Source organism: Bombus pascuorum, chromosome 1 (genome assembly GCF_905332965.1).
Source record: "Bombus pascuorum chromosome 1, iyBomPasc1.1, whole genome shotgun sequence".
Classification (NCBI taxonomy): Eukaryota; Metazoa; Arthropoda; class Insecta; order Hymenoptera; family Apidae; genus Bombus; species Bombus pascuorum.
The window spans coordinates 27,580,391-27,601,451 of NC_083488.1; the positions used below are offsets into that span (position 1 = coordinate 27,580,391).

At 31.1% G+C, this 21,061-nt stretch overlaps 3 protein-coding genes across 8 annotated transcripts; 1 reads left to right on the forward strand and 2 right to left on the reverse strand.

Annotated features, from left to right (window-relative positions):
• Nucleotides 1-2,544: 2,544 nt before the first annotated feature.
• On the reverse strand, nucleotides 2,545-8,499 carry LOC132909002 (V-type proton ATPase 16 kDa proteolipid subunit c). The gene is made up of 3 exons (XM_060963569.1): nucleotides 8,207-8,499; nucleotides 5,931-6,120; nucleotides 2,545-5,392 (listed from the first exon to the last, which is right to left on the reverse strand). The coding sequence occupies exons 1-3, from the start codon at nucleotides 8,289-8,291 to the stop codon at nucleotides 5,188-5,190; spliced, it is 480 nt and encodes a 159-aa protein (XP_060819552.1). The 5' UTR covers nucleotides 8,292-8,499; the 3' UTR covers nucleotides 2,545-5,187.
• Nucleotides 8,500-9,259: 760 nt separating this feature from the next.
• Nucleotides 9,260-13,708, forward strand: LOC132908958 (periodic tryptophan protein 2 homolog). The gene is made up of 15 exons (XM_060963449.1): nucleotides 9,260-9,490; nucleotides 9,633-9,745; nucleotides 9,838-9,932; nucleotides 10,011-10,139; nucleotides 10,246-10,516; nucleotides 10,586-10,770; nucleotides 10,857-11,094; nucleotides 11,184-11,688; nucleotides 11,856-12,193; nucleotides 12,288-12,435; nucleotides 12,530-12,695; nucleotides 12,778-12,921; nucleotides 12,991-13,065; nucleotides 13,134-13,353; nucleotides 13,418-13,708. The coding sequence occupies exons 1-15, from the start codon at nucleotides 9,473-9,475 to the stop codon at nucleotides 13,557-13,559; spliced, it is 2,787 nt and encodes a 928-aa protein (XP_060819432.1). The 5' UTR covers nucleotides 9,260-9,472; the 3' UTR covers nucleotides 13,560-13,708.
• LOC132908977 (glycine receptor subunit alpha-1) lies at nucleotides 13,704-19,463 on the reverse strand. 6 transcript variants are annotated; one of them, XM_060963523.1, is made up of 10 exons: nucleotides 19,093-19,123; nucleotides 18,752-18,822; nucleotides 18,387-18,421; nucleotides 18,097-18,196; nucleotides 17,520-17,674; nucleotides 16,790-16,945; nucleotides 15,883-16,023; nucleotides 15,571-15,800; nucleotides 14,687-14,824; nucleotides 13,704-14,181 (listed from the first exon to the last, which is right to left on the reverse strand). In XM_060963523.1, the coding sequence occupies exons 3-10, from the start codon at nucleotides 18,388-18,390 to the stop codon at nucleotides 13,927-13,929; spliced, it is 1,179 nt and encodes a 392-aa protein (XP_060819506.1). In that variant the 5' UTR covers nucleotides 18,391-18,421; nucleotides 18,752-18,822; nucleotides 19,093-19,123; the 3' UTR covers nucleotides 13,704-13,926. The 6 variants fall into 6 exon arrangements, with proteins under 6 accessions (XP_060819506.1, XP_060819467.1, XP_060819486.1 ...); XM_060963484.1 differs by lacking the exon at nucleotides 18,387-18,421 and having other exon boundaries at nucleotides 19,093-19,453; XM_060963503.1 differs by having other exon boundaries at nucleotides 18,097-18,421.
• Nucleotides 19,464-21,061: the final 1,598 nt, after the last annotated feature.

Here is a 21,061-nt window from a genome sequence, read left to right on the forward strand (position 1 = left end):
ACGATTTACAACTCAGTGAATGTTCTGTCGACAATGGACATAATAAAAAAAAATTTTTTAATTGTAAACGCGATATAATTCACACTATACACGTGAACGTTGAAATTTGTCAAAGAACATGATGAAGGAACGATGAGCTACCGATATTTCGACGATATCTCTTTCGCAGCACTTATGTTTCATGAATATGAGTCACCTGATGTCTTTTTTATGTATATTTCGCGTGGAAACAATAATCGTACAGGGAAAAATTCTAATTGACCAAATACGTGACTAAAGTCAATTTTTATACTCATACTTGTCCATAACTTATATGACATACGTAACTCATAAGAAGGCGCATCGATAATGGATCGTTTAATGTTAATCAACGGAAGAATCAAGATCTCTGATTTTTACCTCCATTGTTACTTACCTCCTTTCCTTTCGTCACATATTTACGGCGAGAAGGGTAAACAAAATTAAAGTTTTGAACGTCGAATTGTCAACATTTTAATATACAAAATAGCATTGTTGGACTTGTAAAGCAAAATCGCTCAAAAATGATTCAAAAGAAACATTTCTCGTACCAATATTCCTATTTATATACTGCACATTTAGAGGTATATATACATATATATATTCGATAATGAAAACAAATAATACAAATATATGGAGATACGTGATGATTTTCTGGGATTTTGAGATTTATCGACAAAAAATGATAGATAAACTTCGACTGAAATAAATAACTATAACAAAAACTTGATATTATACAAGAGAAAGTGCGTTCGGTGTATATTATTACTGCATGCAATATAGCATTACACGTGTTTGGCTCTAATAAACAGTGTTTATTTGGTATACGTGTAGAGCCTTTTTTGAAAACAACTCTGCATACATATAAACAAATTATAGTTAACTATAATTCTAAATACGCGACGGTATTTCAGCAATTCTCTTTCTTTTTCTACGAGCGTTTCAATTTTTTAAATTTATATTGCTAATAACATTTACATTAAACTGATGTAACATATTATCAACTGCCATTAGTATATAGTAAATATAAACGAAATATAATGCTTTTATCATATTGTAAAAAGTTATCTCGAGTACATTCGTACAACGTTACTTTACAATCTTACCTTTAACAAATTTTGTTCATTCTTTAATTTTTACTGATCCCTTTACAACAGACTTTCGCCGCGAAATCGATGAAACAAAAACGGATTTCAATGTTATCTAAAAAGGTATCGTTTCTAGATGTTACTTCTTAAGCGAATCCCATTATCGTGTCGAGGACATTCGATAATCCAGTTTACATTTTGTAAAAGAACATAACTTGTCGCTAAACGTTATACGGCAAGTATGTGTGTCATGTATGTATACATAGTCTAATTGGCGTGCCAGCGTTTTCAAATTATGTGTATGCGTTCTACGGCACGATGCAAAACACTTTGTCAAATGAAACATAATGCACATATAGGATATGTTTTAAAAATGACGCGTGCGATAATGATTTATTCTTTTATTTTTGTTGTTGTTGCGGGCGTACGAGCGGTCTCTCTCATCTATGATCAAACTTTAACGACTTTAATAAAACTGAACAATTGTCGCGGAGAAATGTAAATATAATATAAAATAAACTAATCACAGACTCTATCTTGATATATATATATATTTTTAAGGTATTTACATTAGCAAGAATCGATCGTTAAAGCAATACTTGCTACTTTATATTTACTTTCGATACAAGTCAACTAACGTTTCTCAAACAAATTATATTATATTATCTGATAAACTGCTTAACAATGATAGTTGTACCATTTTAAATGAAAGTAAGACGGGTATCGATTTATTTTAGAGTACGACCTGATTTTACTTCAGCTATGCACTACATGTATATATATGTATATATATATATACATGTATGCGCACGTATGTATGCGTGTATGGTTATGTGTACATGTTTTCAGGGATATGTGAATATATGTGTGTGTGAACGCATAGATAAAATTTCCTATCTGTGGAACAAGTTCGATTACGTAACAAATTTGCATTTCCCTTCACATGCAGTTTTAACAGTAATTTTCATCCAATGTTAATTCAATTTTCAACGTTTACTGAATACATTATGTAAACAATCATTTATATTCACAAGCGAGGAATAAGTATGTTAAGATTGAGTATCCGATGAAATATCGTTTGATCGTCAAAAAAGGTTAAAACTAAAATGTTTTGACAAATCAATAAAACTCTTCTTTCTTATGTATCGTATTGACTTTTCTTTCTTTTTTCCAACTACTTTTTTACACAAATTTCTCTTTATCTCATTCTCTATATTTTGTTTCTTTTTCTTCGAACACGTAAAACATCGAACAATGTTGCAGTGAGACGCGATTTAGGTACCAGTGATGTAATATAGAAAGCATGGTTCTTTAAATTGAATGGCAGTGATAAAAAATGGATCGTCATCATGCGTTTAATTACTCTTATCGCTAGTAATATAGTGTATGTATACAGCTAGGTAAATTTTCGATGATACACAAGTGAGTACTGATACTATTTGTCCAAATTAAATTTTTATTAAACACGGTTTTCTTTTCTGTAACATCGAGGACGAATTATAACATAAATAATTATTATTGATCAGTATCACTTTTTTGCGCTCAACAATGAGTCTATTTTTAATATAACACTGGAAGATAGTACATGAGGGGCGGCGGCGGCGGTGACAGTGGTGTCTTTCCTCCATCTGCCAGTGCTCTTTTCTCGTTTATTTCCCTTTCTTTATCTTTTGGACTTTTTCATTCACTCTTTCGCACACACACTAGCATTCACCAAACTTCCTTTCTTTACCACGCACACACAACGCACACATACACGCCTATTTGCACATCGATTTTTACTTTCGCTCTCAACTACACAAGATTTTTTGGTATACAATTAATACCCAACCTAATCTAGCCTAAAAAACTCTTTTTAATCGTATTGTGTAAAGCATGGCGGGTGATATATACATTGCACGGGAACAATTTATGATCAGATAGCAGATGTTTCTTTCTTTTTCTTTTAATTATCATTATTAGATAGATAGGGAACATATTTAGGATGGCAGGAAGAAGGGGGAACAGAGGTAATTGGCGTAATATATTCGTGTGCTTTTTTGCATTTTGTTCGAATATAAAGTTGTGTTTTGTTTAAAGTGAAGATCGCTCTTGCGCTCTCTGTCACTCTATCTTTCCTTCATTCTATCTCGTTGCAGAAAGCCACCACCACCGCTCCCCGGCTCGCATTTGCGTTTCGCTTGTGTTATACTGCTAGTTACGAATTATTCACAAAAAATGTTCAATTTTTCTTCCATTTCCTTTACGCTGTTTTTATTCCGTTTCTTTCTATCATCGTTGTTAAGAATTTGAAAAAAAAGAAAGCAATAGAATTTCTAATGCCTATTTGTTTAAAAAATTGTTTTTAGCAATGCAATTTAACATAGGTATATTTTCAAGCGAGGATCAATCAATAATAAAAGGATATCTCAGAGCTGAAATTTTTTTCTCCTATTACTCGTGCATTTTGTTTCTTTTTTTCTTCTTTTTCCGATCAGATGAATTCGAAGAAATGGGATTCGCATCTTTTTGGTTTCATGCGCTATTATCGTAAACTGAAATGGTTTTGAAACGTTTAGTGTTTTATATGTTTATTTCTCTCCCGGAAATGCGCCTACATGTTGAGCTTTGTTGTTTTTTAGATAGAAAATACTGCGCAGTCAATAAAATTTGGCAAGCGGGCGCAAAGAATTCTTGTCCTCGACCGTGACACGATATATTTATTACGGGGAGAGATGGTGGCCGATTAAAAGGCCATAACACATATATCAGAGTTCACCGTCAGCTCCCATAACAATGAAACTCCGAAAAAAGTTTCGTTTGCGTCGTTTTTCAACCCCATAATTGTATTTATTTAAAAACATTGTCACGAAAGAAAATGTAAAGTATCGAACGCAATAATTTGTCCTTGTTTTCTTTCCCAAAAAACCTACATTTGTCGCGCCATTACAAACGCCCGCTCGCCTGCACAAAACGAACTTAGTATGGAATGTACAAATGATTTTTTTCATCATTATTATCTCGTACCCCTTTCTTAGGTAGTCATACATCTGCTGGATGTACGTATGGAATCTTTTTGTTTTGTGGTGCCTTAACATACCTTTCACTCCATTAACATATATATACATATATATATTTCTAATGAAAAGTGAAATAAGTATGTTTACAGCTAAAAGAGGGGATTTACCGCTGGCCTTTGCGGTCACCCAGAATTATTCAAAACCATAATGAGTGCAAATTCCTAATACGTCCAGCAGTCTCTGAATTGACTTAATACTATCATGTATCTGTCCATTTTCTACTCACATTCATTTCATTTTCCTCTCTAAAATTTCATCCCACATACTATACTTTGTGTCTTGTAATTTCGATTGTACAATATCTATGTTCTTTCCTTTTTTTTGTTCAAGATATAGTTTGTACAACCATTGCATATTATGCTGTTTCTTACATGCAATCTTGCATTTTTCTTCCCACTTTCTGATTTAAATATTATAATTTTATGTAAACGTTTGTCGTAAAAGACGTTCATCTGCAATCTGTATACTGCCACTTCAATCGCGTTTAATATATGTAATTGTGCTAAATATTCTTTTATCATTAACAGTTTTTTCCTTTATACACTCAGTAGAGCCGATTATCTTAATTGATAATTCAATGTCAAACTACACTACAAATGATTACTATACAGTGAAAGAGAAATGTTCGACATGGGATATTTGGGGTCTTTCTTCAGTGTAACTCCCTGTCGCCTGTTGCTTTTCGTATCTTCTGTACATACATCCTCTTCCTGCAAGACTGAATTATTTGTTTTTTCAATTCAAAATATTTAATCAATTAATTAGATTTCCAGCACTCTTGTTGCTTGCAGCATTTTTCAACAATTATGTTATTTATATAATGAATATGTACTTATTAAATGCTTGGACTCTAATATATCAACTTGAATACAGTATTACAGAAGGATGCTTAGATGAGTCGATGTGAGTATGTATGGAAAAAATGTGTTTAAGTAAAATGTCGAAACAAGTAATATTTTAATAGTCGGGGAGCGCTGTTGGTTGCAGGCGACGAGTCTTGCATTCCTGCTACTAAAATCATTTTACTTGGCGTACAAGTAGATGGCAACGATGAGACCGTAGAGACCCAATACTTCTGCGAAGATTAGAATCAAGATCATACCAACAAACAGGCGAGGTTGTTGTGCGGTACCTCTTACACCTGCATCACCAACAATACCAATGGCAAATCCAGCAGCTAGACCAGAAAAACCTACGGCTAAGCCAGCACCCAGATGAACAAAACCCCTAGTAAAAAGACCAAAAAAATCTCTTGTTAACTATGGAAGAGAAAAGTGGTTGATTACAAATGAAACTACTAACATTTAGTAAAGCAAAAAGAATTAAAACTAGGTAAGCCCCAAACTGATTAAGTAAGAATATGTATAAAGAAGCATTGCTAAGACTTCTAGAGCAATTAATTCATGTAGATTACGGTTTGTAACAATCTACCTAGGTATTTCTTAATACATAGCAAATAAACCAGAATACTGCTTATAACATAATCAAATTGTATTTAATTTTGTTCAAAAATTATTTCTTTTAATAGCTACAACACAATATTTAGATAACTACAATACCTTCTATGAAATATATAAAAGAACTAAAATATCAAATTAAACCTCAATATAATATGAATCTATGCTTTAAATATAATACTTACAGTACTAAAATACATAAAGAATAAATATAAATCTGTCTCCTATTATATAGAATTGTTACTATTACTATTGACCTAAACTATTTTATAGGAAGTTTAAATAATTAAGTAACTTGTATAACATACTTGTACAGACTGTATTTACTAGGTTCTTCTAGACCACCAGCAATAAGAACAGCTACTACAAGGCCATAAATGGCAATAATACCAGCCATAACAACAGGAATGATAGATTTCATGATAAGTTCTGGCCTCATAACAGACATGGCTGCAATTCCTGTACCTGACTTTGCTGTGCCATATGCTGCTCCTAGAGCTGGAAGTAAAATAGGTATCATATAAAAATAAGTAACTTTTAATTGCATTTATCAATTAAAGATTTATATTACATTTAAATACAAGATTCTATGATTATATAATACATACGTTTCAATATAATATTTAATAAAATAGTAAAGCATGGTCACTCAGACATAGTATAGAAGGTTTTATCCATAGTATAAGTGAAGCATTTTATACTTTGATAGATATTTATACATATCTATGTATTGAATGTGGTATGAGATAAGAATTATCGGAAAACAACGAATGAATATAAAACGATTGGAATTAATATTATAACATTATAACATCTTTCTTTTAATAATCGTGTAACAAAATACATAATAGAAACTTTGACAGATCTCTGTGATGTGTCGACGATATTTCCTAGCCGTCGAGAGTTATCGATCTCGTTTAATATTAATCTCTAATGAGAAGGTCACGGACCCATTTCTATGACATTATTCGATACCGTAGCTATTTTCGTCGACATGTCTCTCAAAATTTTGGGGTTGTACATTGGTAAAAAGAAAATAAGAAAGAGAGAAATCTCAGGTAATAGTCATAAAATTATTCCACTATGACTGGAAATCGTCACATGATTCTCACGTTGGCAGTCACATGATAATCATGTAAGTCCCATCTCGTGAATAGGGGGCGTGGCACAACCAGAAAATCTCTTTTCTTCCTTTCAATTTTTTTTTATTCGATTAGCAAAAACAATTTTTGATTTTAGCGATAAAAGAGAGCAGCGTCCAGAAAAAATTTATTACACATACGCATACATATGCAACTATATAAGTCGTTGATAAATCAAACCGATCAACTTCAGCCTTTGAAAATTTCTTAACTTTAATATAATCAATTATTATGATGACATAGATGATTGTCGTTTAACTTGTTTAAAACCAAAAAATTAACCTCGATAAAGTTGATCAGTTTAGCTTCTATGAGTGGCTCGTATATAGATACAATAAAAGAAGAATGAAAACATAGAGACGTTAAAGTATTCTGGACAAGTGGGATAATTCTATTTGAACGAAAATCAGGATTTTTCATACATTCGAAGCTCCTCGTGGTTCTGATTCGTAGGTCAAGCTTTTCTCATGTGTTGCCGTCCATTCAAGACTGGCGCACACGGTAAAAGGGATTCGTATTGATTTCCTTGATAGGGACCCACCGACGACGCTTCAAAGTTTAAGTTTGCGCGCTTGAACATGTTTTGCCTTCCTCTCTCCTTTCTTCATTATAAGAGATTATCGAAAAATCGTTTTATCCAAATTTAAAACCTAAATCGATAGATAATGATATCGATAGTTGCATCTGGTGAAATCTTCCATCGATCCCCGTAAATCCTCTGCATTAGTTGCCTTCCGTACCCATCAACTCAATTCATACAGACTTTTATTCAAAAAGTATCCAACGAGGTCACCATTACGAAATAACACAGCCAATATCCCCCGGTCGTCCAAACGCGGCGCACGAATGTTTCTCTCGTAATGTAAAATTAAGCTCGTTGGACTGCATTTACGGAACATTACGAAATCCTAGATCTACGTGCCTAGAAAAATGGCGCTTCAAAATTGAATCTCTATCCTTGACATGTTCGGCGTGTAATTCAGATTAGAACGCACTTGTATCGCAGACTAATATTATATATTACCGGGTGACAGATTTGACACAGTATCAAAATATATTCACGAGATAGTGGAAATACGCGTTCATTCTCATTGATTGTTCTACGAATCTAGTTTTTTTTATCGGTAATGACCGAAGAATAAGATGAGTCATATCGTGAACGATCAACGAAATTAGATATTCCCTAGAGGGTTGTTACAACTACATAATAAAAATTTGTCAATCCATCGTGATATATTCTGTTTTTCCATACTTTATGCAGTTTGTAACAAAGAAAATGGCGTGCGTACGGTAAGAACTGCCAATGTTAAGAGTACATTTATTGAGTTACTCTCTCGTCTATAATTGTGTCATATACTTTGTCATATAGAGCATAAATTATTAAGTTCGCGCTCTCTTCAAATCAAGTGTCTCTAGAGCAATTTCAAACAACTGAAACTCACCAGAAAATATAATGGCTGAGGCGGCACCCATTACTCCGAAAAAGGGAGCATAAACAGGAGATCCTTCTGAATATTCACTGCTCATTTTGATGCGTTTAGGACTCGTAGGTCAAATCGATCACGAGTATTTACAGGTTGTCGAAAACGCGAACGTGGGATGAAGAGCGATCTTCACGCACTCACTTCGCTAAACTAGTGCCACTGTCAAATATGGCCTACCGTACAGGAGTGCGGGTCATGTGACGAGTGACGAGTGAGAGAAGAAGAGCCTGCCGAAACTCGGTAATGTCTATTCCCTTCCTATTGGTTCGCGACTGCGGACTACACCGTTCCAAGCGAATCCAGTCGCGTCTTTCATCTTTTATATCTGACGTCAGCCATGCTATACGCTCTGTACAGAACCACTGCGCACCTCCACTGCGCAAGCTTTTGCTTTTCGGACCGCGTGACATACGTTTCCTTTACTTATTTATCTCTTATGCTAATTTCTATAATATATCTTCATCTAGAGATACAATAAATATTGCTTTTGAAATCTTATTTATCCTTTCGACTTACCCTTACAACATTTATCATGCATTTTGAGGTTATTTTACTAAAATGTACGCAGACACGTGACTACGTTTAAACAAAGATGTATCACTTGCGATTTCATTTTGGAAATGTTAGTTAAAGTTACAATGATTTTTTAAGTTAGGTGGTTATAGTATAAAATTTAAATATTCTTTTGATTAATGTATCGATGGAATAGTTAAAGCTTTGATGCAAGATTTATATTACGCGTGCAATTTGATGCACGCATTTTGCACTCGTAGCCGCTTATTTTCGTTTCATTCGTTTCATGAAAATACATGTTTGATTTTCTAAATGAAATTTTCAGTTTAAATTTGTATTATAGGCGTGAAATCGGTTCGTGTAAAATTCATATGAATTGTAAGAAGTTCTTATGATGTATTTTGCAACATCCTTCTGGATATGCATGCGTTGGAACGTGAAATACATAAAAACAATAATTGAACGCTTTTATCATTACATTTACAATTAGTTATAAAATTTAATAGAAAGTTTCTGAAATGTTGAGCCAACACCTTAATTTTAACACGTGATTCGGTTCACCGAGCGGAAGTTGTGCTACAGCGGAAGTTGTAATACAATATGGACGAAGCACGATTCAAATATGACGTTAAACAAATATAACGTTAAACGTGCTCTATGATTTTGAAATATATTTGTAATAAAAATTGTATATTTGTATATTAAAACACCATGAAGTTTGCTTATAAGGTAAAAAGAGTGTATTTGTGATTTATGAAATAATAACTTTGTAATAGATGCTGAAATCTGTTCTGTTCCTAACCTAATCTTGTTACGTACTATATTTCAATATTTTATGTAGTTTTATAATTATTATAAATATTTTTTATAGTTCAGTAATCTGCTGGGCACAGTTTATAGTAAAGGGAATTTAATATTTTCTCAAGATGGATCTTCGGTTATTAGTCCAGTGGGAAATCGGATAACAATATATGACTTAAAAAAGTAAGTATAATATTTATTCAAGTATTTCACTTGAATAATTATGATTCCTAATCTAATGATAAATGAAATAATTTTGTGAAAATTATTTTCAGTAATAAGTCTCAAACATTATCTGTGGAGAGTCGATTTAATTATACAAGCATAGATTTATCACCCAATGGAGCATTACTAATTGCAATTAATGAAGGTACAATTATATCATACTATATGATTGAAGTTAGTCTTAAAATTTCAGTATAATTTTATTTTAAAATTTTTCTAATAGTGGGTGATGTTCATGTAATTACCATGATTAGTAAAATGGTAATTCATAAATATAGATTTAATACAAAAGTGAGATGTGTAAAATTTTCTCCAGATGGTAAACATTTTGCAGTGTGTAAAGAAAGTAATGGTATGTCTTTCATATGATATGTAATATATATCATGTATATATAATTAATTTTATTTATTCATTAAAATTGATTAAAAAATTATATTAATGACAATTATTTTTTCAGTATTTGTTTTTAATGCACCTGGCTTGCAAACAGCTGAATATAATCCATTTATTATGGAACATGCATTTCATGCAGCTACGGATGACACAACTTTTATTAATTGGTCTTATGATTCAAAGTTATTAGCTGTTGGTTCTAAAGATATGGCTACAAGAATTTACAGCTTAGAAAAGTATGTAAACTTCAGATATATTACTCTTGGTGGCCATACTAATGGAATTGTATCATGCTTTTTTGAAAAAAGAAATTATGATTTAATTACAATTAGCAGGTATGTATTTAGAATGTAATTCTCATGGAAACATTTCATTACATAAGATAATATAAATATATTCTAAAGAAATGGACAATTGTGTATTTGGGAGTGTACAATTGATCCAGAAGATTTAATACCATCCAACATACCTCCAATTAAAAGAGACAAAAAAACAGATAGTGACGAAGAAGATGATGTTAATATTGAGAAAGCTATAGAGAAAACAGACAAACAGATTAAAGCTCATGAACGTAATTTATTGAGATCAGGTAATTTTTCTTTTGTAATTTTATATTTAATGTACAAATAAATTAAAGAAAGACATAAGATATGTAATACAGATTATATTTCACAGGAGATTCAACTGAATCAATTGTAAAAGATTCTAAAAATAAGACAAAAGCTAAACAATTACTTTATACTAAATTGAGTCGTCATTATCTAGCTAATGTAGTTCAAAACAAAAATAAAGTAAATTTAATATTAACTGCAGCTGCATATCATCAACAGACTAATATCCTAGTAGTAGGATTCAGTATTGGTGCATTTTATTTATATGAAATGCCTGATGTAAATATGATACATTCTCTAAGGTATTGTTTAATTAGTTATATTATTTAATATAGTATTTATATCTTTTTAACATTAATGTAATTTATTTTTAATAATCTTTATTTTTCAGTATATCGGACCAATATATTACATCGATTGCCATAAATTCAACTGGTGACTGGATAGCCTTAGGATGTTCTACAGCTGGTCAATTATTAGTATGGGAATGGCAAAGTGAAACTTATGCCATGAAGCAACAAAGCCACAGTAGTAATATAAACTGTTTGGCATACAGTCCTGATGGCCAATACATTATTACCGGAGGTGATGACGGGAAAGTTAAATTATGGAACACTATGAATGGATTTTGTTCTATTACATTTCAAGAACATACATCTACGATAACAGGAGTAATATTTAGTCATAATAGAAAATTTATTGTTTCTGCATCACTTGATGGAACTGTTAGAGCATATGATTTAGCGAGGTACAGAAATTTTCGAACTCTTACCTCTCCGCGACCCGTACAGTTTTCCTGCGTTGCTTTAGATTCAAGTGACGAGTTTCTTGCAGCCGGAGGCCAAGACTTTTTTGAAATTTATTTGTGGAGCGTCAAACTAGGAAAACTTTTGGAGGTATATTTCTAGAAAATATCTTAAAATTGCACATATTGAGAATTAGCGATTTAAGTTCAATTAAATAAAATTAAGAAGGATTTAAATAAGATCAATCTTCAACGTGTTAACGTCTCGAAAATTTATAGAATTTTTGCTAAAGTGTTATTGTGTATTTTATATACTAGATATTAAGTGGACACGAAGGTCCAATCGCCAGTTTGGCATTTAATCCAAGTGTTACAAGCACGGAATTGGTATCCGTATCTTGGGACAAAACACTGAAAATATGGAATGCAATTGAAAGTGGTTCTTCACATGAAACGATACAGTTAACTGCTGATGGTTTATATGTTACATATAAACCAAACGGTGAAGAAGTAGCAGTTGCCACTTTGGATGGGCAAATTTCATTTTTTCATTGTAAAACGGCGGTACAAATTGGTAGTATTGAAGGAAGAAATGATCTAGGCAGTGGAAGGTGTGATACTGATCTTATTACAGCTAAGCGAAGTCTTATGGGCAAGTACGTATTTTTAAAAGTATGAATATATCATACATAATGAAATAAAAGTAATTTGGGTACAATTGAAATTACCTTAATTAAATCAAATTTTTAGGGCGTTTACTGTTCTTTGTTATTCAGCTGATGGTACGTGCATATTAGCTGGGGGTCATTCTAAAAATATATGCATTTATAATGTACAAGAATTTATACTTATAAAAAAGTTTGTTGTAACACAGAATAGATCACTAGATGGAGTTAATGTAAGTAACTTTTTATGTCAACTTTGAATTATAATATTTTTACTATTTTCTGGAAGGCAATATTATTTTTCCTATAAAAATTTATTTTTCGTAGGATTTTATAAATAAACGAAATTTAACAGAATTTGGAAACATGGCATTAGTGGAAAAACGAGGAGAAAATGTAAAGTTACAATTACCAGGCGTTAGAAGTGGAGATATGGCGAGCAGAAATATAAAACCAGAAATTAGAGTATATAGTTTACAGTTTTCTCCAACAGGTTGAATTTATTTTCTAATTTATACCGAATATTATTTTGACTTAATTTTAATAACAAACCAACCAATATTTGCTGCATATAGGACAAGAGTGGGCTGCGGCAACGACGGAAGGATTATTATTATATTCGTTAGATGTTGCATTGGTATTTGATCCATTTGAATTGGAATTAGGAATTACACCAGAAGCTGTGAAAAAAACTTTGAGTCAAATGGAATACGCAAAAGGTTTGGGATTTATATATAATTTAATTTCTTTAGAATAAATAAAAGTGCACTAATAAACAACATTTCCAGCATTAATGATGGCTCTGAAGCTGAATGAAAAATTATTAATAAAACGCGTTATAGAAAATATTCCGTGCTCAGATAGTAAGTTAATAATAGTTTATTAATGTGATATTAGCCATCCAATATACTTATTATATCTCTGATTTCAGTTAATTTAACAGTAATGGTTTTATCCAATATCTATGTCGAGAAAGTTTTAAAATTCATAGCAACGGAATTGGAATTTACTAGGCATATACATTTTTATCTTCTTTGGATAGAAATGATATTGACTAATCACGGACCAAGAATAAATACAGCTCTTCAAATGCCGATATTGCTAATGTTACAGAAAAATATGCAAAAGAAATACGATGATTTGAGTAAACTGTTAGTATATAATTTTTATGCGTATTATTGTTTAAAAATATTAATATTCTTTTTACTATTACAGATGTGATTTCAATCAGTATACAATGAGTTATTTGAAAAAAGTTGGTGCTTATAAAGCCAAAAAAGCTGTTACCAATAACAATTTAATGGAAACTGACGAGGAATCTGAAAAATCTTTGCTAGAAGAAATTGAAATTGATTAAAAAGTTTTAATGATAAGATTGAATAATAAAGAAATAGATTACCATTCACATAAATATTTTATGAATACAATCATAGAACTATTTCATACACGTGTACATATTATTTATAAGTTTTATAGTAATCTTAAATAAATTCATCTAGTATCTTATTTGTTATTTTTATTAAATGTATATTTCAATTTAACAAATAACATGTATTTTAAAAAATACATCAGACCTATTTACTTTCATACATTTCTAGTACAGTATATCTATATAGTAGTTTCTACTCTAGGGTATTATAATTATGAAAAACTATGCAATACGTGATAATTTCGCTAATAATAATTTATAGATTTTTATTTAACTATATTATGTATCTATAACATTACGTTGCCTTCTTAAGTAAGAGTATCGGCCAATACAAAATGACGAACAGCATAAATAGTATAGGAAAACCTATTCTGCTGTAATTGTCAAATTTTTGTGATCGTGTTTTGCATACACGTATCATTGGATATTCAGTATCTAGCCACGCATTTTGTAGAAGATGTTTGCTACCAGCTCTTTTATTTCTTGCTTTTGGTATATATGTTGAGTCATAATCCCAAATACTTTGACCCTTTTCCATGGCAACTATACGCTAAAAATAATGCGGAACTTATTAAATATATAATTTTGTATGTTCTTATTATTAGTTATCCAATACAAATTTTCTAATGTTTTATGTTTTTTTTTTTTTTGCTGTATTTTATCTAACGTATTACTTGACGCATTTATTGAATCTCTTGTTAACCATTAATCCACAGACTTCTTTGATTGATTAATAGTATTGACCTTGCACAACGCACGCATCTATATAAGGTGTTAAATAACTATGGATCTAAGCAAGGCCGGGACCTAATGTAATATAAAATTGGGTAAATATTAAAAATATTTAGGTTTCGAGAAATAGTTAGAGATATATTATTTAATGTTAATATAATGGCATATTAATAACATACAATGGTATAGGGATAAGCAGTTAGAACAAGAATTAAATGATATAGTAACGTACAGGGATAATAAATTAATTTCCATTTAGTATTGAAAAGATTTGGTACTTTAACTTGTACTTATGACAATAATGTCAAAATTGCTATACGAACTGTTGAGTAATGTCGGGACATTGACGATTGTAGATCATATTCCAACTGGTACTGCAAGTCGAGTACTTTTACAACAACGAATTCACCAAGAGCAGCAAATACAAACATCATGCAGCCTGCCATCCAAACATCTAGTGCCTAAACGCATAAAGATACGTTACCACAATGTTCATCGGTCAATGTTTTGATATATTAATAAATCTTCAAATTATTCTGCTATCTAGAAAATTAGAGGTATTAACATCGGAATAATTTACATAAACATTGAAATAGTTTAATATATATTCGATATCATATGTACCAAGATCGGTTTAGATTATGTGTTTAAACACAGAATGTGTCGTAATGGAACAGTTCCGTTCAGACGAAGATATAGTATTTATGTTATCAATTCATATCCGATAATGTCAGATACAAAAACAATACATACTTCTCCATCTCATACAATAGCTATCATTTGATAATTTCAAAAGATTTCTACCGTATAGCATTATTACGTAACAAAGATGATAAGGAAAGAAAACGTCACTGTGCTATTCACAAATAAAAATGTAGTGAAGAAGTATTAGGTAGTGTTCAAAGAACTAATGAACGACGCAAATGATATGAAAATTCCATTAGAAACCAAGTTACAAGTAAGACTGTCTGAACAGAATGTTTTTATTATCATGTTCGCCTAAACATATTCTGACAAGCTTAGAAATGTACTTTGTAAAACAAAATATTATTTCTGAGATGGTCAAAGAGAATTTTTGTATGCTTCTATGAATATAAAGTATCCCCCCCTCCCCCATAAGAAAGAGAACAAGTGTAAAGAAGGAATAAGAAGAATTATACGGTTGAACGATTAGTAGTAATACTCTTTGAATTATATTTGAACCTACTTTCACGTAAGCAACTGGCGGAATATCGCTTTTTAGACCAGTAAACATAGTAACCAAGGTCAGCATACTGGTTACTAAAAGAGCCACACGACCAGGGATCGCATCTAAGCCCAACCAGAAGCTAAACCAAGATAACATCACAACCAACGTGGATGGTGCGAAAGTTTGTATCAGATGATGACCAATTTGCCTCTCGAATCGGAAGAACACTACCAGTCGTGAAAAATTTCCTGTAAATTATAATATATATGAAATATATATATATATTTCATGTCTGGATATCACCGTTCTGTATTGAAACAAAAATCGTACCACTTTTTTCAAGCATATAATCAACAGTTTCTTCAGTAACCACCGGCTTCCCGATATCATATTGTAAAAGCTTCAGTTCTGGGTTCACCGTGACTGCGCCCAATCCCCATCTTAAGCGTAACTTCTGTTTGTGATAGGAAACTATCGCGAGTAATGCAGTTTTCCATGTTAAAGTAGCGAATATGTTGAGTTTTGGGATTATAGAAATGGATGGTTGTCGGATAGAACATTCTCATTTTAATAATTTAACATTTAAATATGAACTTATACAATTGACTATTTGTTAATACCAAATAATAAATAATAAAATAAAATTAATGAAATTAAACAATGCGTGTTTAAATAATAAAATTAAACAAAGTTTTAAGGGATTAATTGGTAATGAATATAAATATAAAGAAGAGTGGCATATTAATAAGAAGATTGAATTAAGAAGCAGGTGTTTCTACATCAACAGTTCAATAGTACATATACGCACTAGATCTTAAATGACTTTGCAATGGATCTTAAATAATTCCATTCCGTTCCATTCTCCATTGAAATTTTAAATATAAATTGCAATAATTTGTTTCGACAATGATCTATCGCTAACTACTGTAAGACTTCTGTGACGTTCTAGAGTCTAGAGTTGCATACAAGGTGTACCAATAAATTTATTTATCTACATTCACATCATTTGTGTTATTTTTAGAGATATGAAGAAACTTGCCAGTAACAATTTTCTGCATGTTTCAGCAATATGATTAAACCGCGAATATTCATGTAAATTTTTATTTTTATTGTTACAATTAAAAGAACAGTTTAACTAAATATGATTAAAGCGAAGAATAATTAACTGAAAAAAGTAATAAAAATGCAGGAATGAGATATATCCTGTTAGCGAGTCTTGTTCCGTTATTGAACTTACAACTTTCTATGTAGATAGGGCATATTTGAATGTCCATTGGGTAGAGTTGAAATTCCATTTGGCAGGCGATGATGGCATGCATCCGTGCTGAATACTTGACCGTTTTGTTTCTGTACAACGTAACAGATGAGAATTTGTGATTTAACGCCGCAATTTCTGAAAAAGAAAATGATTTTAATTCGTTATTAGATATTTCAAAGTTATTACAAAGTTTCATGGTCGTCTAAAGACTACTGTAAGATTAAACATGTTTTTGGCAAAAACATATTAAAGTCATTATAAAAGTACATTTAGATTACTTGGAGATCATTTCAAGGCTACTTCAAGGTTATTCAGAATTTTACGGATCATTAACGCGTATAATATCCATATCAGGTAGATCGTTATCGGTTTTTCGACGAATGCCAGATACAATATGAATACTTATTATTAGATAAGTAGTGAAAGATATAATAAATGATTAATAAAAGACTTCAACAGAGTATTAGAAAGTTTAGTTAATATAAATAGGAAATAGTTGTTCATTTATCATCCTTGTGCTACATTGTATCAAATATCAGTCTTACTCCTTTCAATTTTATAATATCGTGAACTTTCATTTGTAGTAGAACTGGAAGTATAATATTATTGTCTATACGTGCAGTTAGTAACGTTTTAGAAATTTTAATCTAACATTATTTGCGCATGTCTTTATATGATTCATATATATAGCATTTATGACAAAAATTACCAGAGACTTTCGCGTTTAAGAAGTAAAGATCTGGCTGCCATAAACTGTCGAAGAATTCAGGAGGCAGTGTCACGTAATCGTCGCCCTCCTCGAAAATCTCGTCCGGCATATCAAGTCGAGATTCGATCCAACTCTGACGAACGAACATGTCTACCCTATTTGACGTAATTCTATTATTTCTGTGGCAACTGTTGAATACGTAACATGTAATTATTTGAAATAGTAAAACACAAATAGATAATATATTGACTGGAAGTTATTCAATATATGTATTATACAATATTATATTGTTAACATAAAAATATTTATTATGTAGGAGTAAAGGATGGCTATCTATTATTTTATTCGGCTATTATAAAAAAAGGACCGCAATTCAAAAAAGCTTACTACCTAAATAATATGTATTAAATTATTAGTGCTATGATAGTAAATTATATTTAGTAAAACGAAATCAATTAAAATAGGTCGAATCTATCTAATGAAATATTATTTACACATTTTTTAATATACTTTAGCGTGCAAAACACGTGCATATCAATCAGTAGCATGATCTCATTAATATACCATCTCCACTCACCGGAAATCCATATCCTCTACATTTATTGAATTGATATCAGCTACAAAGATATTGAAGTCCACTACCACTGGAAAACCTTGCTTCGATGGAGGCCTGATCTCTGCGTTGTTTTTTCGCATTTAACCCATGTTGATTAGCGTGCAATTACACGTACAATCATACAAACCGCGCATATACAAGGTGCCCTATTTAGCGTGACCACAATAACTTTTCAAAAAGTATGATCTTTAATAATTAAAATGGGACACCTTGGATAGTGGCTATCATATCTAAAAAGTATTCACACATACCCATGTCTTTCAATGAAACGTACTTTGATTCAGGTCTGCATTTCATTTCCACGACACCAGATTTTTGTAATTGCATAAAAGTACGTTTAGGTTAGTAGGAAACATATATTTAGGCCTACTTAATCAGTGTATGTTACAATTACATAAGTACGGAAATATCAAAATAAGTAGCAACAGAATACAAATAGTTTCACTACTCACTATACGTACACATGGTACTTTCAAAAAAATTTATAATTCCAATACTATGTATACGTATAATCGTGACATAAGCTAATAGTTCGTTCGAAAATATATATATGTGGAATGGATTTTTTGTATATAAATTATTCAAGGAAAGATATTTCATTGAATTGTTGACTAACCTTTCACGTAATACTCCGGTAGAACTATCCTCGACTTTAAAGTGGAGTTTTTCGCGTCATCGGTCAAGAAGCTATGAAAACATTTGGTAACATTATACAAGAATTTATACAAATATTTACAATATTTTGGAAAATATACAAACGAAGGTATACACGAAAGAATATACAAAATGTGAAAACTAGTAAACGTGAAAGAAATATTGTATATGACGAAAAGTTTCTTTGAAATATTTTTAAATTGCAAGTACGATGAAGCAAAATACATTTCGAAAGTTGCGAACTTATTACTTTTTGATTAATATTTTGGTGAGAGACAATGGGCTTTTTTTTAGTTATAATACCTCGCACTAGAACGCACTTCCGCGAAAAGTTTCAGACATGAATAAAAAAGTACTGTTAGGATCGTGTTCTTCATCCTAAGATTTCGACAACTGCCGATGCATTTTGATCAGTCATCCTACCAGTTACGACGCGTTCCAATTAACCTATTACAATGGCAGTTACACGCAATCTATTTCAATTGCAAATATCGTCGAATATCTTCAGTACAATATAGTAGTTATTACCTTTTTTTTTGCAGTTGCGCAACGATCCTGCGAAAAAGATTATACAGTCACCGACATGTTGTTAAACGCGGTGATATTGTTCCTAAATAATTGCTTCCTAAAATATCGAATTAACATGATCCATTTTTTTAGGTTAATCTGTTTTATTTAATGAAACTTTTCTCTTATGAAAAAAAAGATACGAAGTTTCTTGAGTCTCTTCATTCGGAAAGTCATTCTAAAAAGAATTGTGATTATAGAACTGTAATTATATTATATTATATTTTTATTAATGATTATTATTACTTCATTATTTTATATCATTATTTTATACAAAAATTCTGGAATAAGGGAATAAATTCATTGATCACTACTATAGTACATATTTGGGATAATTTTCACTAAGGTTATGGTATATTAGTAAAAAGCTTGAGTGGAGGAATCCAATAAAAAGGGTTTTGTCTACCGCAAATCTCGATTTTTGAAATGTCTATTTGTCCGGATGAGCGATCGGGTGGTTGCAAAGTATGAATGCTTAGGATGTCAATTAAGCCAATTAAGTTAAGTTTAGGTCAATTATTTTCTAAGTAGAAATTTTGTGATAGTCAGAACACCTTTTGTTGAGCTTCTTAAAAACCTAGTATAAAGCTTCTTTGTGACTTTAGGTGTCGATACAATGATGATTAGATTAGACATTGTACTGATATGAAAGCAAGATTTTTACAAAAGAGCAAAAAATTCCATAAGAAAATAGGCGACCACAGTATCAACTTTCTTTTATCTTATCTTTTCTTCATTTTCCTTTTATCTCATTTTAATTTAACAATTGATACTTATGGATTTCCAAATTTATCAAGTGACTTGAGCACCACTGTTTTTTGATATGAAAATTTGTTTTACGAAACTATTTTGTAACGCTGTAAAAAAAAAAAAAAAAAAAAAAAAAAAGGAAGAAAGACAAAGGAGGAAAGATGAAAGGTTTTAATCATCCGAGACCTACCTTCATGAACTTATCACTATGGCTTTCGAACAAGTTCATGCCTAGATGTAGACACAGTGGAGGTCAGATCAAAGGACGGATTTGTATGATCATGCTTAAGCGAGATATTGTGACAATTCTACATACGTATGTGATGTGAATCTTGTAGTGATGTGTACTAAAGCGCTGTCACATGTTATTTCTTCTTATACATACAGGGTGTTTCAACAGATTTGTATACAAGTTCTATTAAAAGTAGAAAAGAATAATAGAATGAATGGTACATATATAATAATATCATAAACATGACAAGTCTTTAACATAACAACATAGTAAGATCTCAAATACAGCTCTAATGAAATTTCATGATATTTCATATGACACATATAATACATATATTTATATAAAGCATTTATATGTGTAAATTATTTCGTGCGTCATTTTATATACTTTGTCTCTAATTAAATGCATAGATGAAGAAGACTGAATTAACGGATTTTTCAGTTTTATTCCTATTTACCAATGCATATGCATATGTTTCTATGCCTATGGTATCTGATTAGAGTACACAATCATAGAGGGCGGTGATGGCGCAATTAAGAATTGTTTGCAAAAAAATGTGAAATTTAAAAAATTTTTTCATTTATTTAAGATTTATTAAGAATTCAGTTAGGAACAAATCACAATTAATTTATTATTGTCAAATATATTCATGCTAGTACATATATAAGTTACTTCTTATTTATTATCTATAAATCTCTAAATCGATAAATTGATTGGTAAATA

Bases quoted from the DNA above. Each gene is read 5' to 3' on its own strand.
- LOC132908958 (XM_060963449.1), top strand. The intron at 10,140-10,245 runs GTATGTCTTTCA...TTATTTTTTCAG, and splicing joins AGTGTGTAAAGAAAGTAATG to TATTTGTTTTTAATGCACCT. The intron at 11,689-11,855 runs GTATATTTCTAG...TTTATATACTAG, and splicing joins AACTAGGAAAACTTTTGGAG to ATATTAAGTGGACACGAAGG.
- LOC132909002 (XM_060963569.1), bottom strand. From the start codon at position 8,291: ATGAGCAGTGAATATTCAGAAGGATCTCCTGTTTATGCTCCCTTTTTC. The intron at 6,121-8,206 runs GTGAGTTTCAGT...TTTTACTTCCAG, and splicing joins CTCAGCCATTATATTTTCTG to CTCTAGGAGCAGCATATGGC. The intron at 5,393-5,930 runs GTATGTTATACA...TCTTTTTACTAG, and splicing joins AGTAAATACAGTCTGTACAA to GGGTTTTGTTCATCTGGGTG.
- LOC132908977 (XM_060963484.1), bottom strand. From the start codon at position 19,166: ATGAAGAACACGATCCTAACAGTACTTTTTTATTCATGTCTGAAACTT. The intron at 16,946-17,519 runs GTAATTTTTGTC...TTTCTTTTTCAG, and splicing joins CTTAAACGCGAAAGTCTCTG to AAATTGCGGCGTTAAATCAC. The intron at 14,825-15,570 runs GTAGGTTCAAAT...TTATGCGTTTAG, and splicing joins CGCCAGTTGCTTACGTGAAA to GCACTAGATGTTTGGATGGC.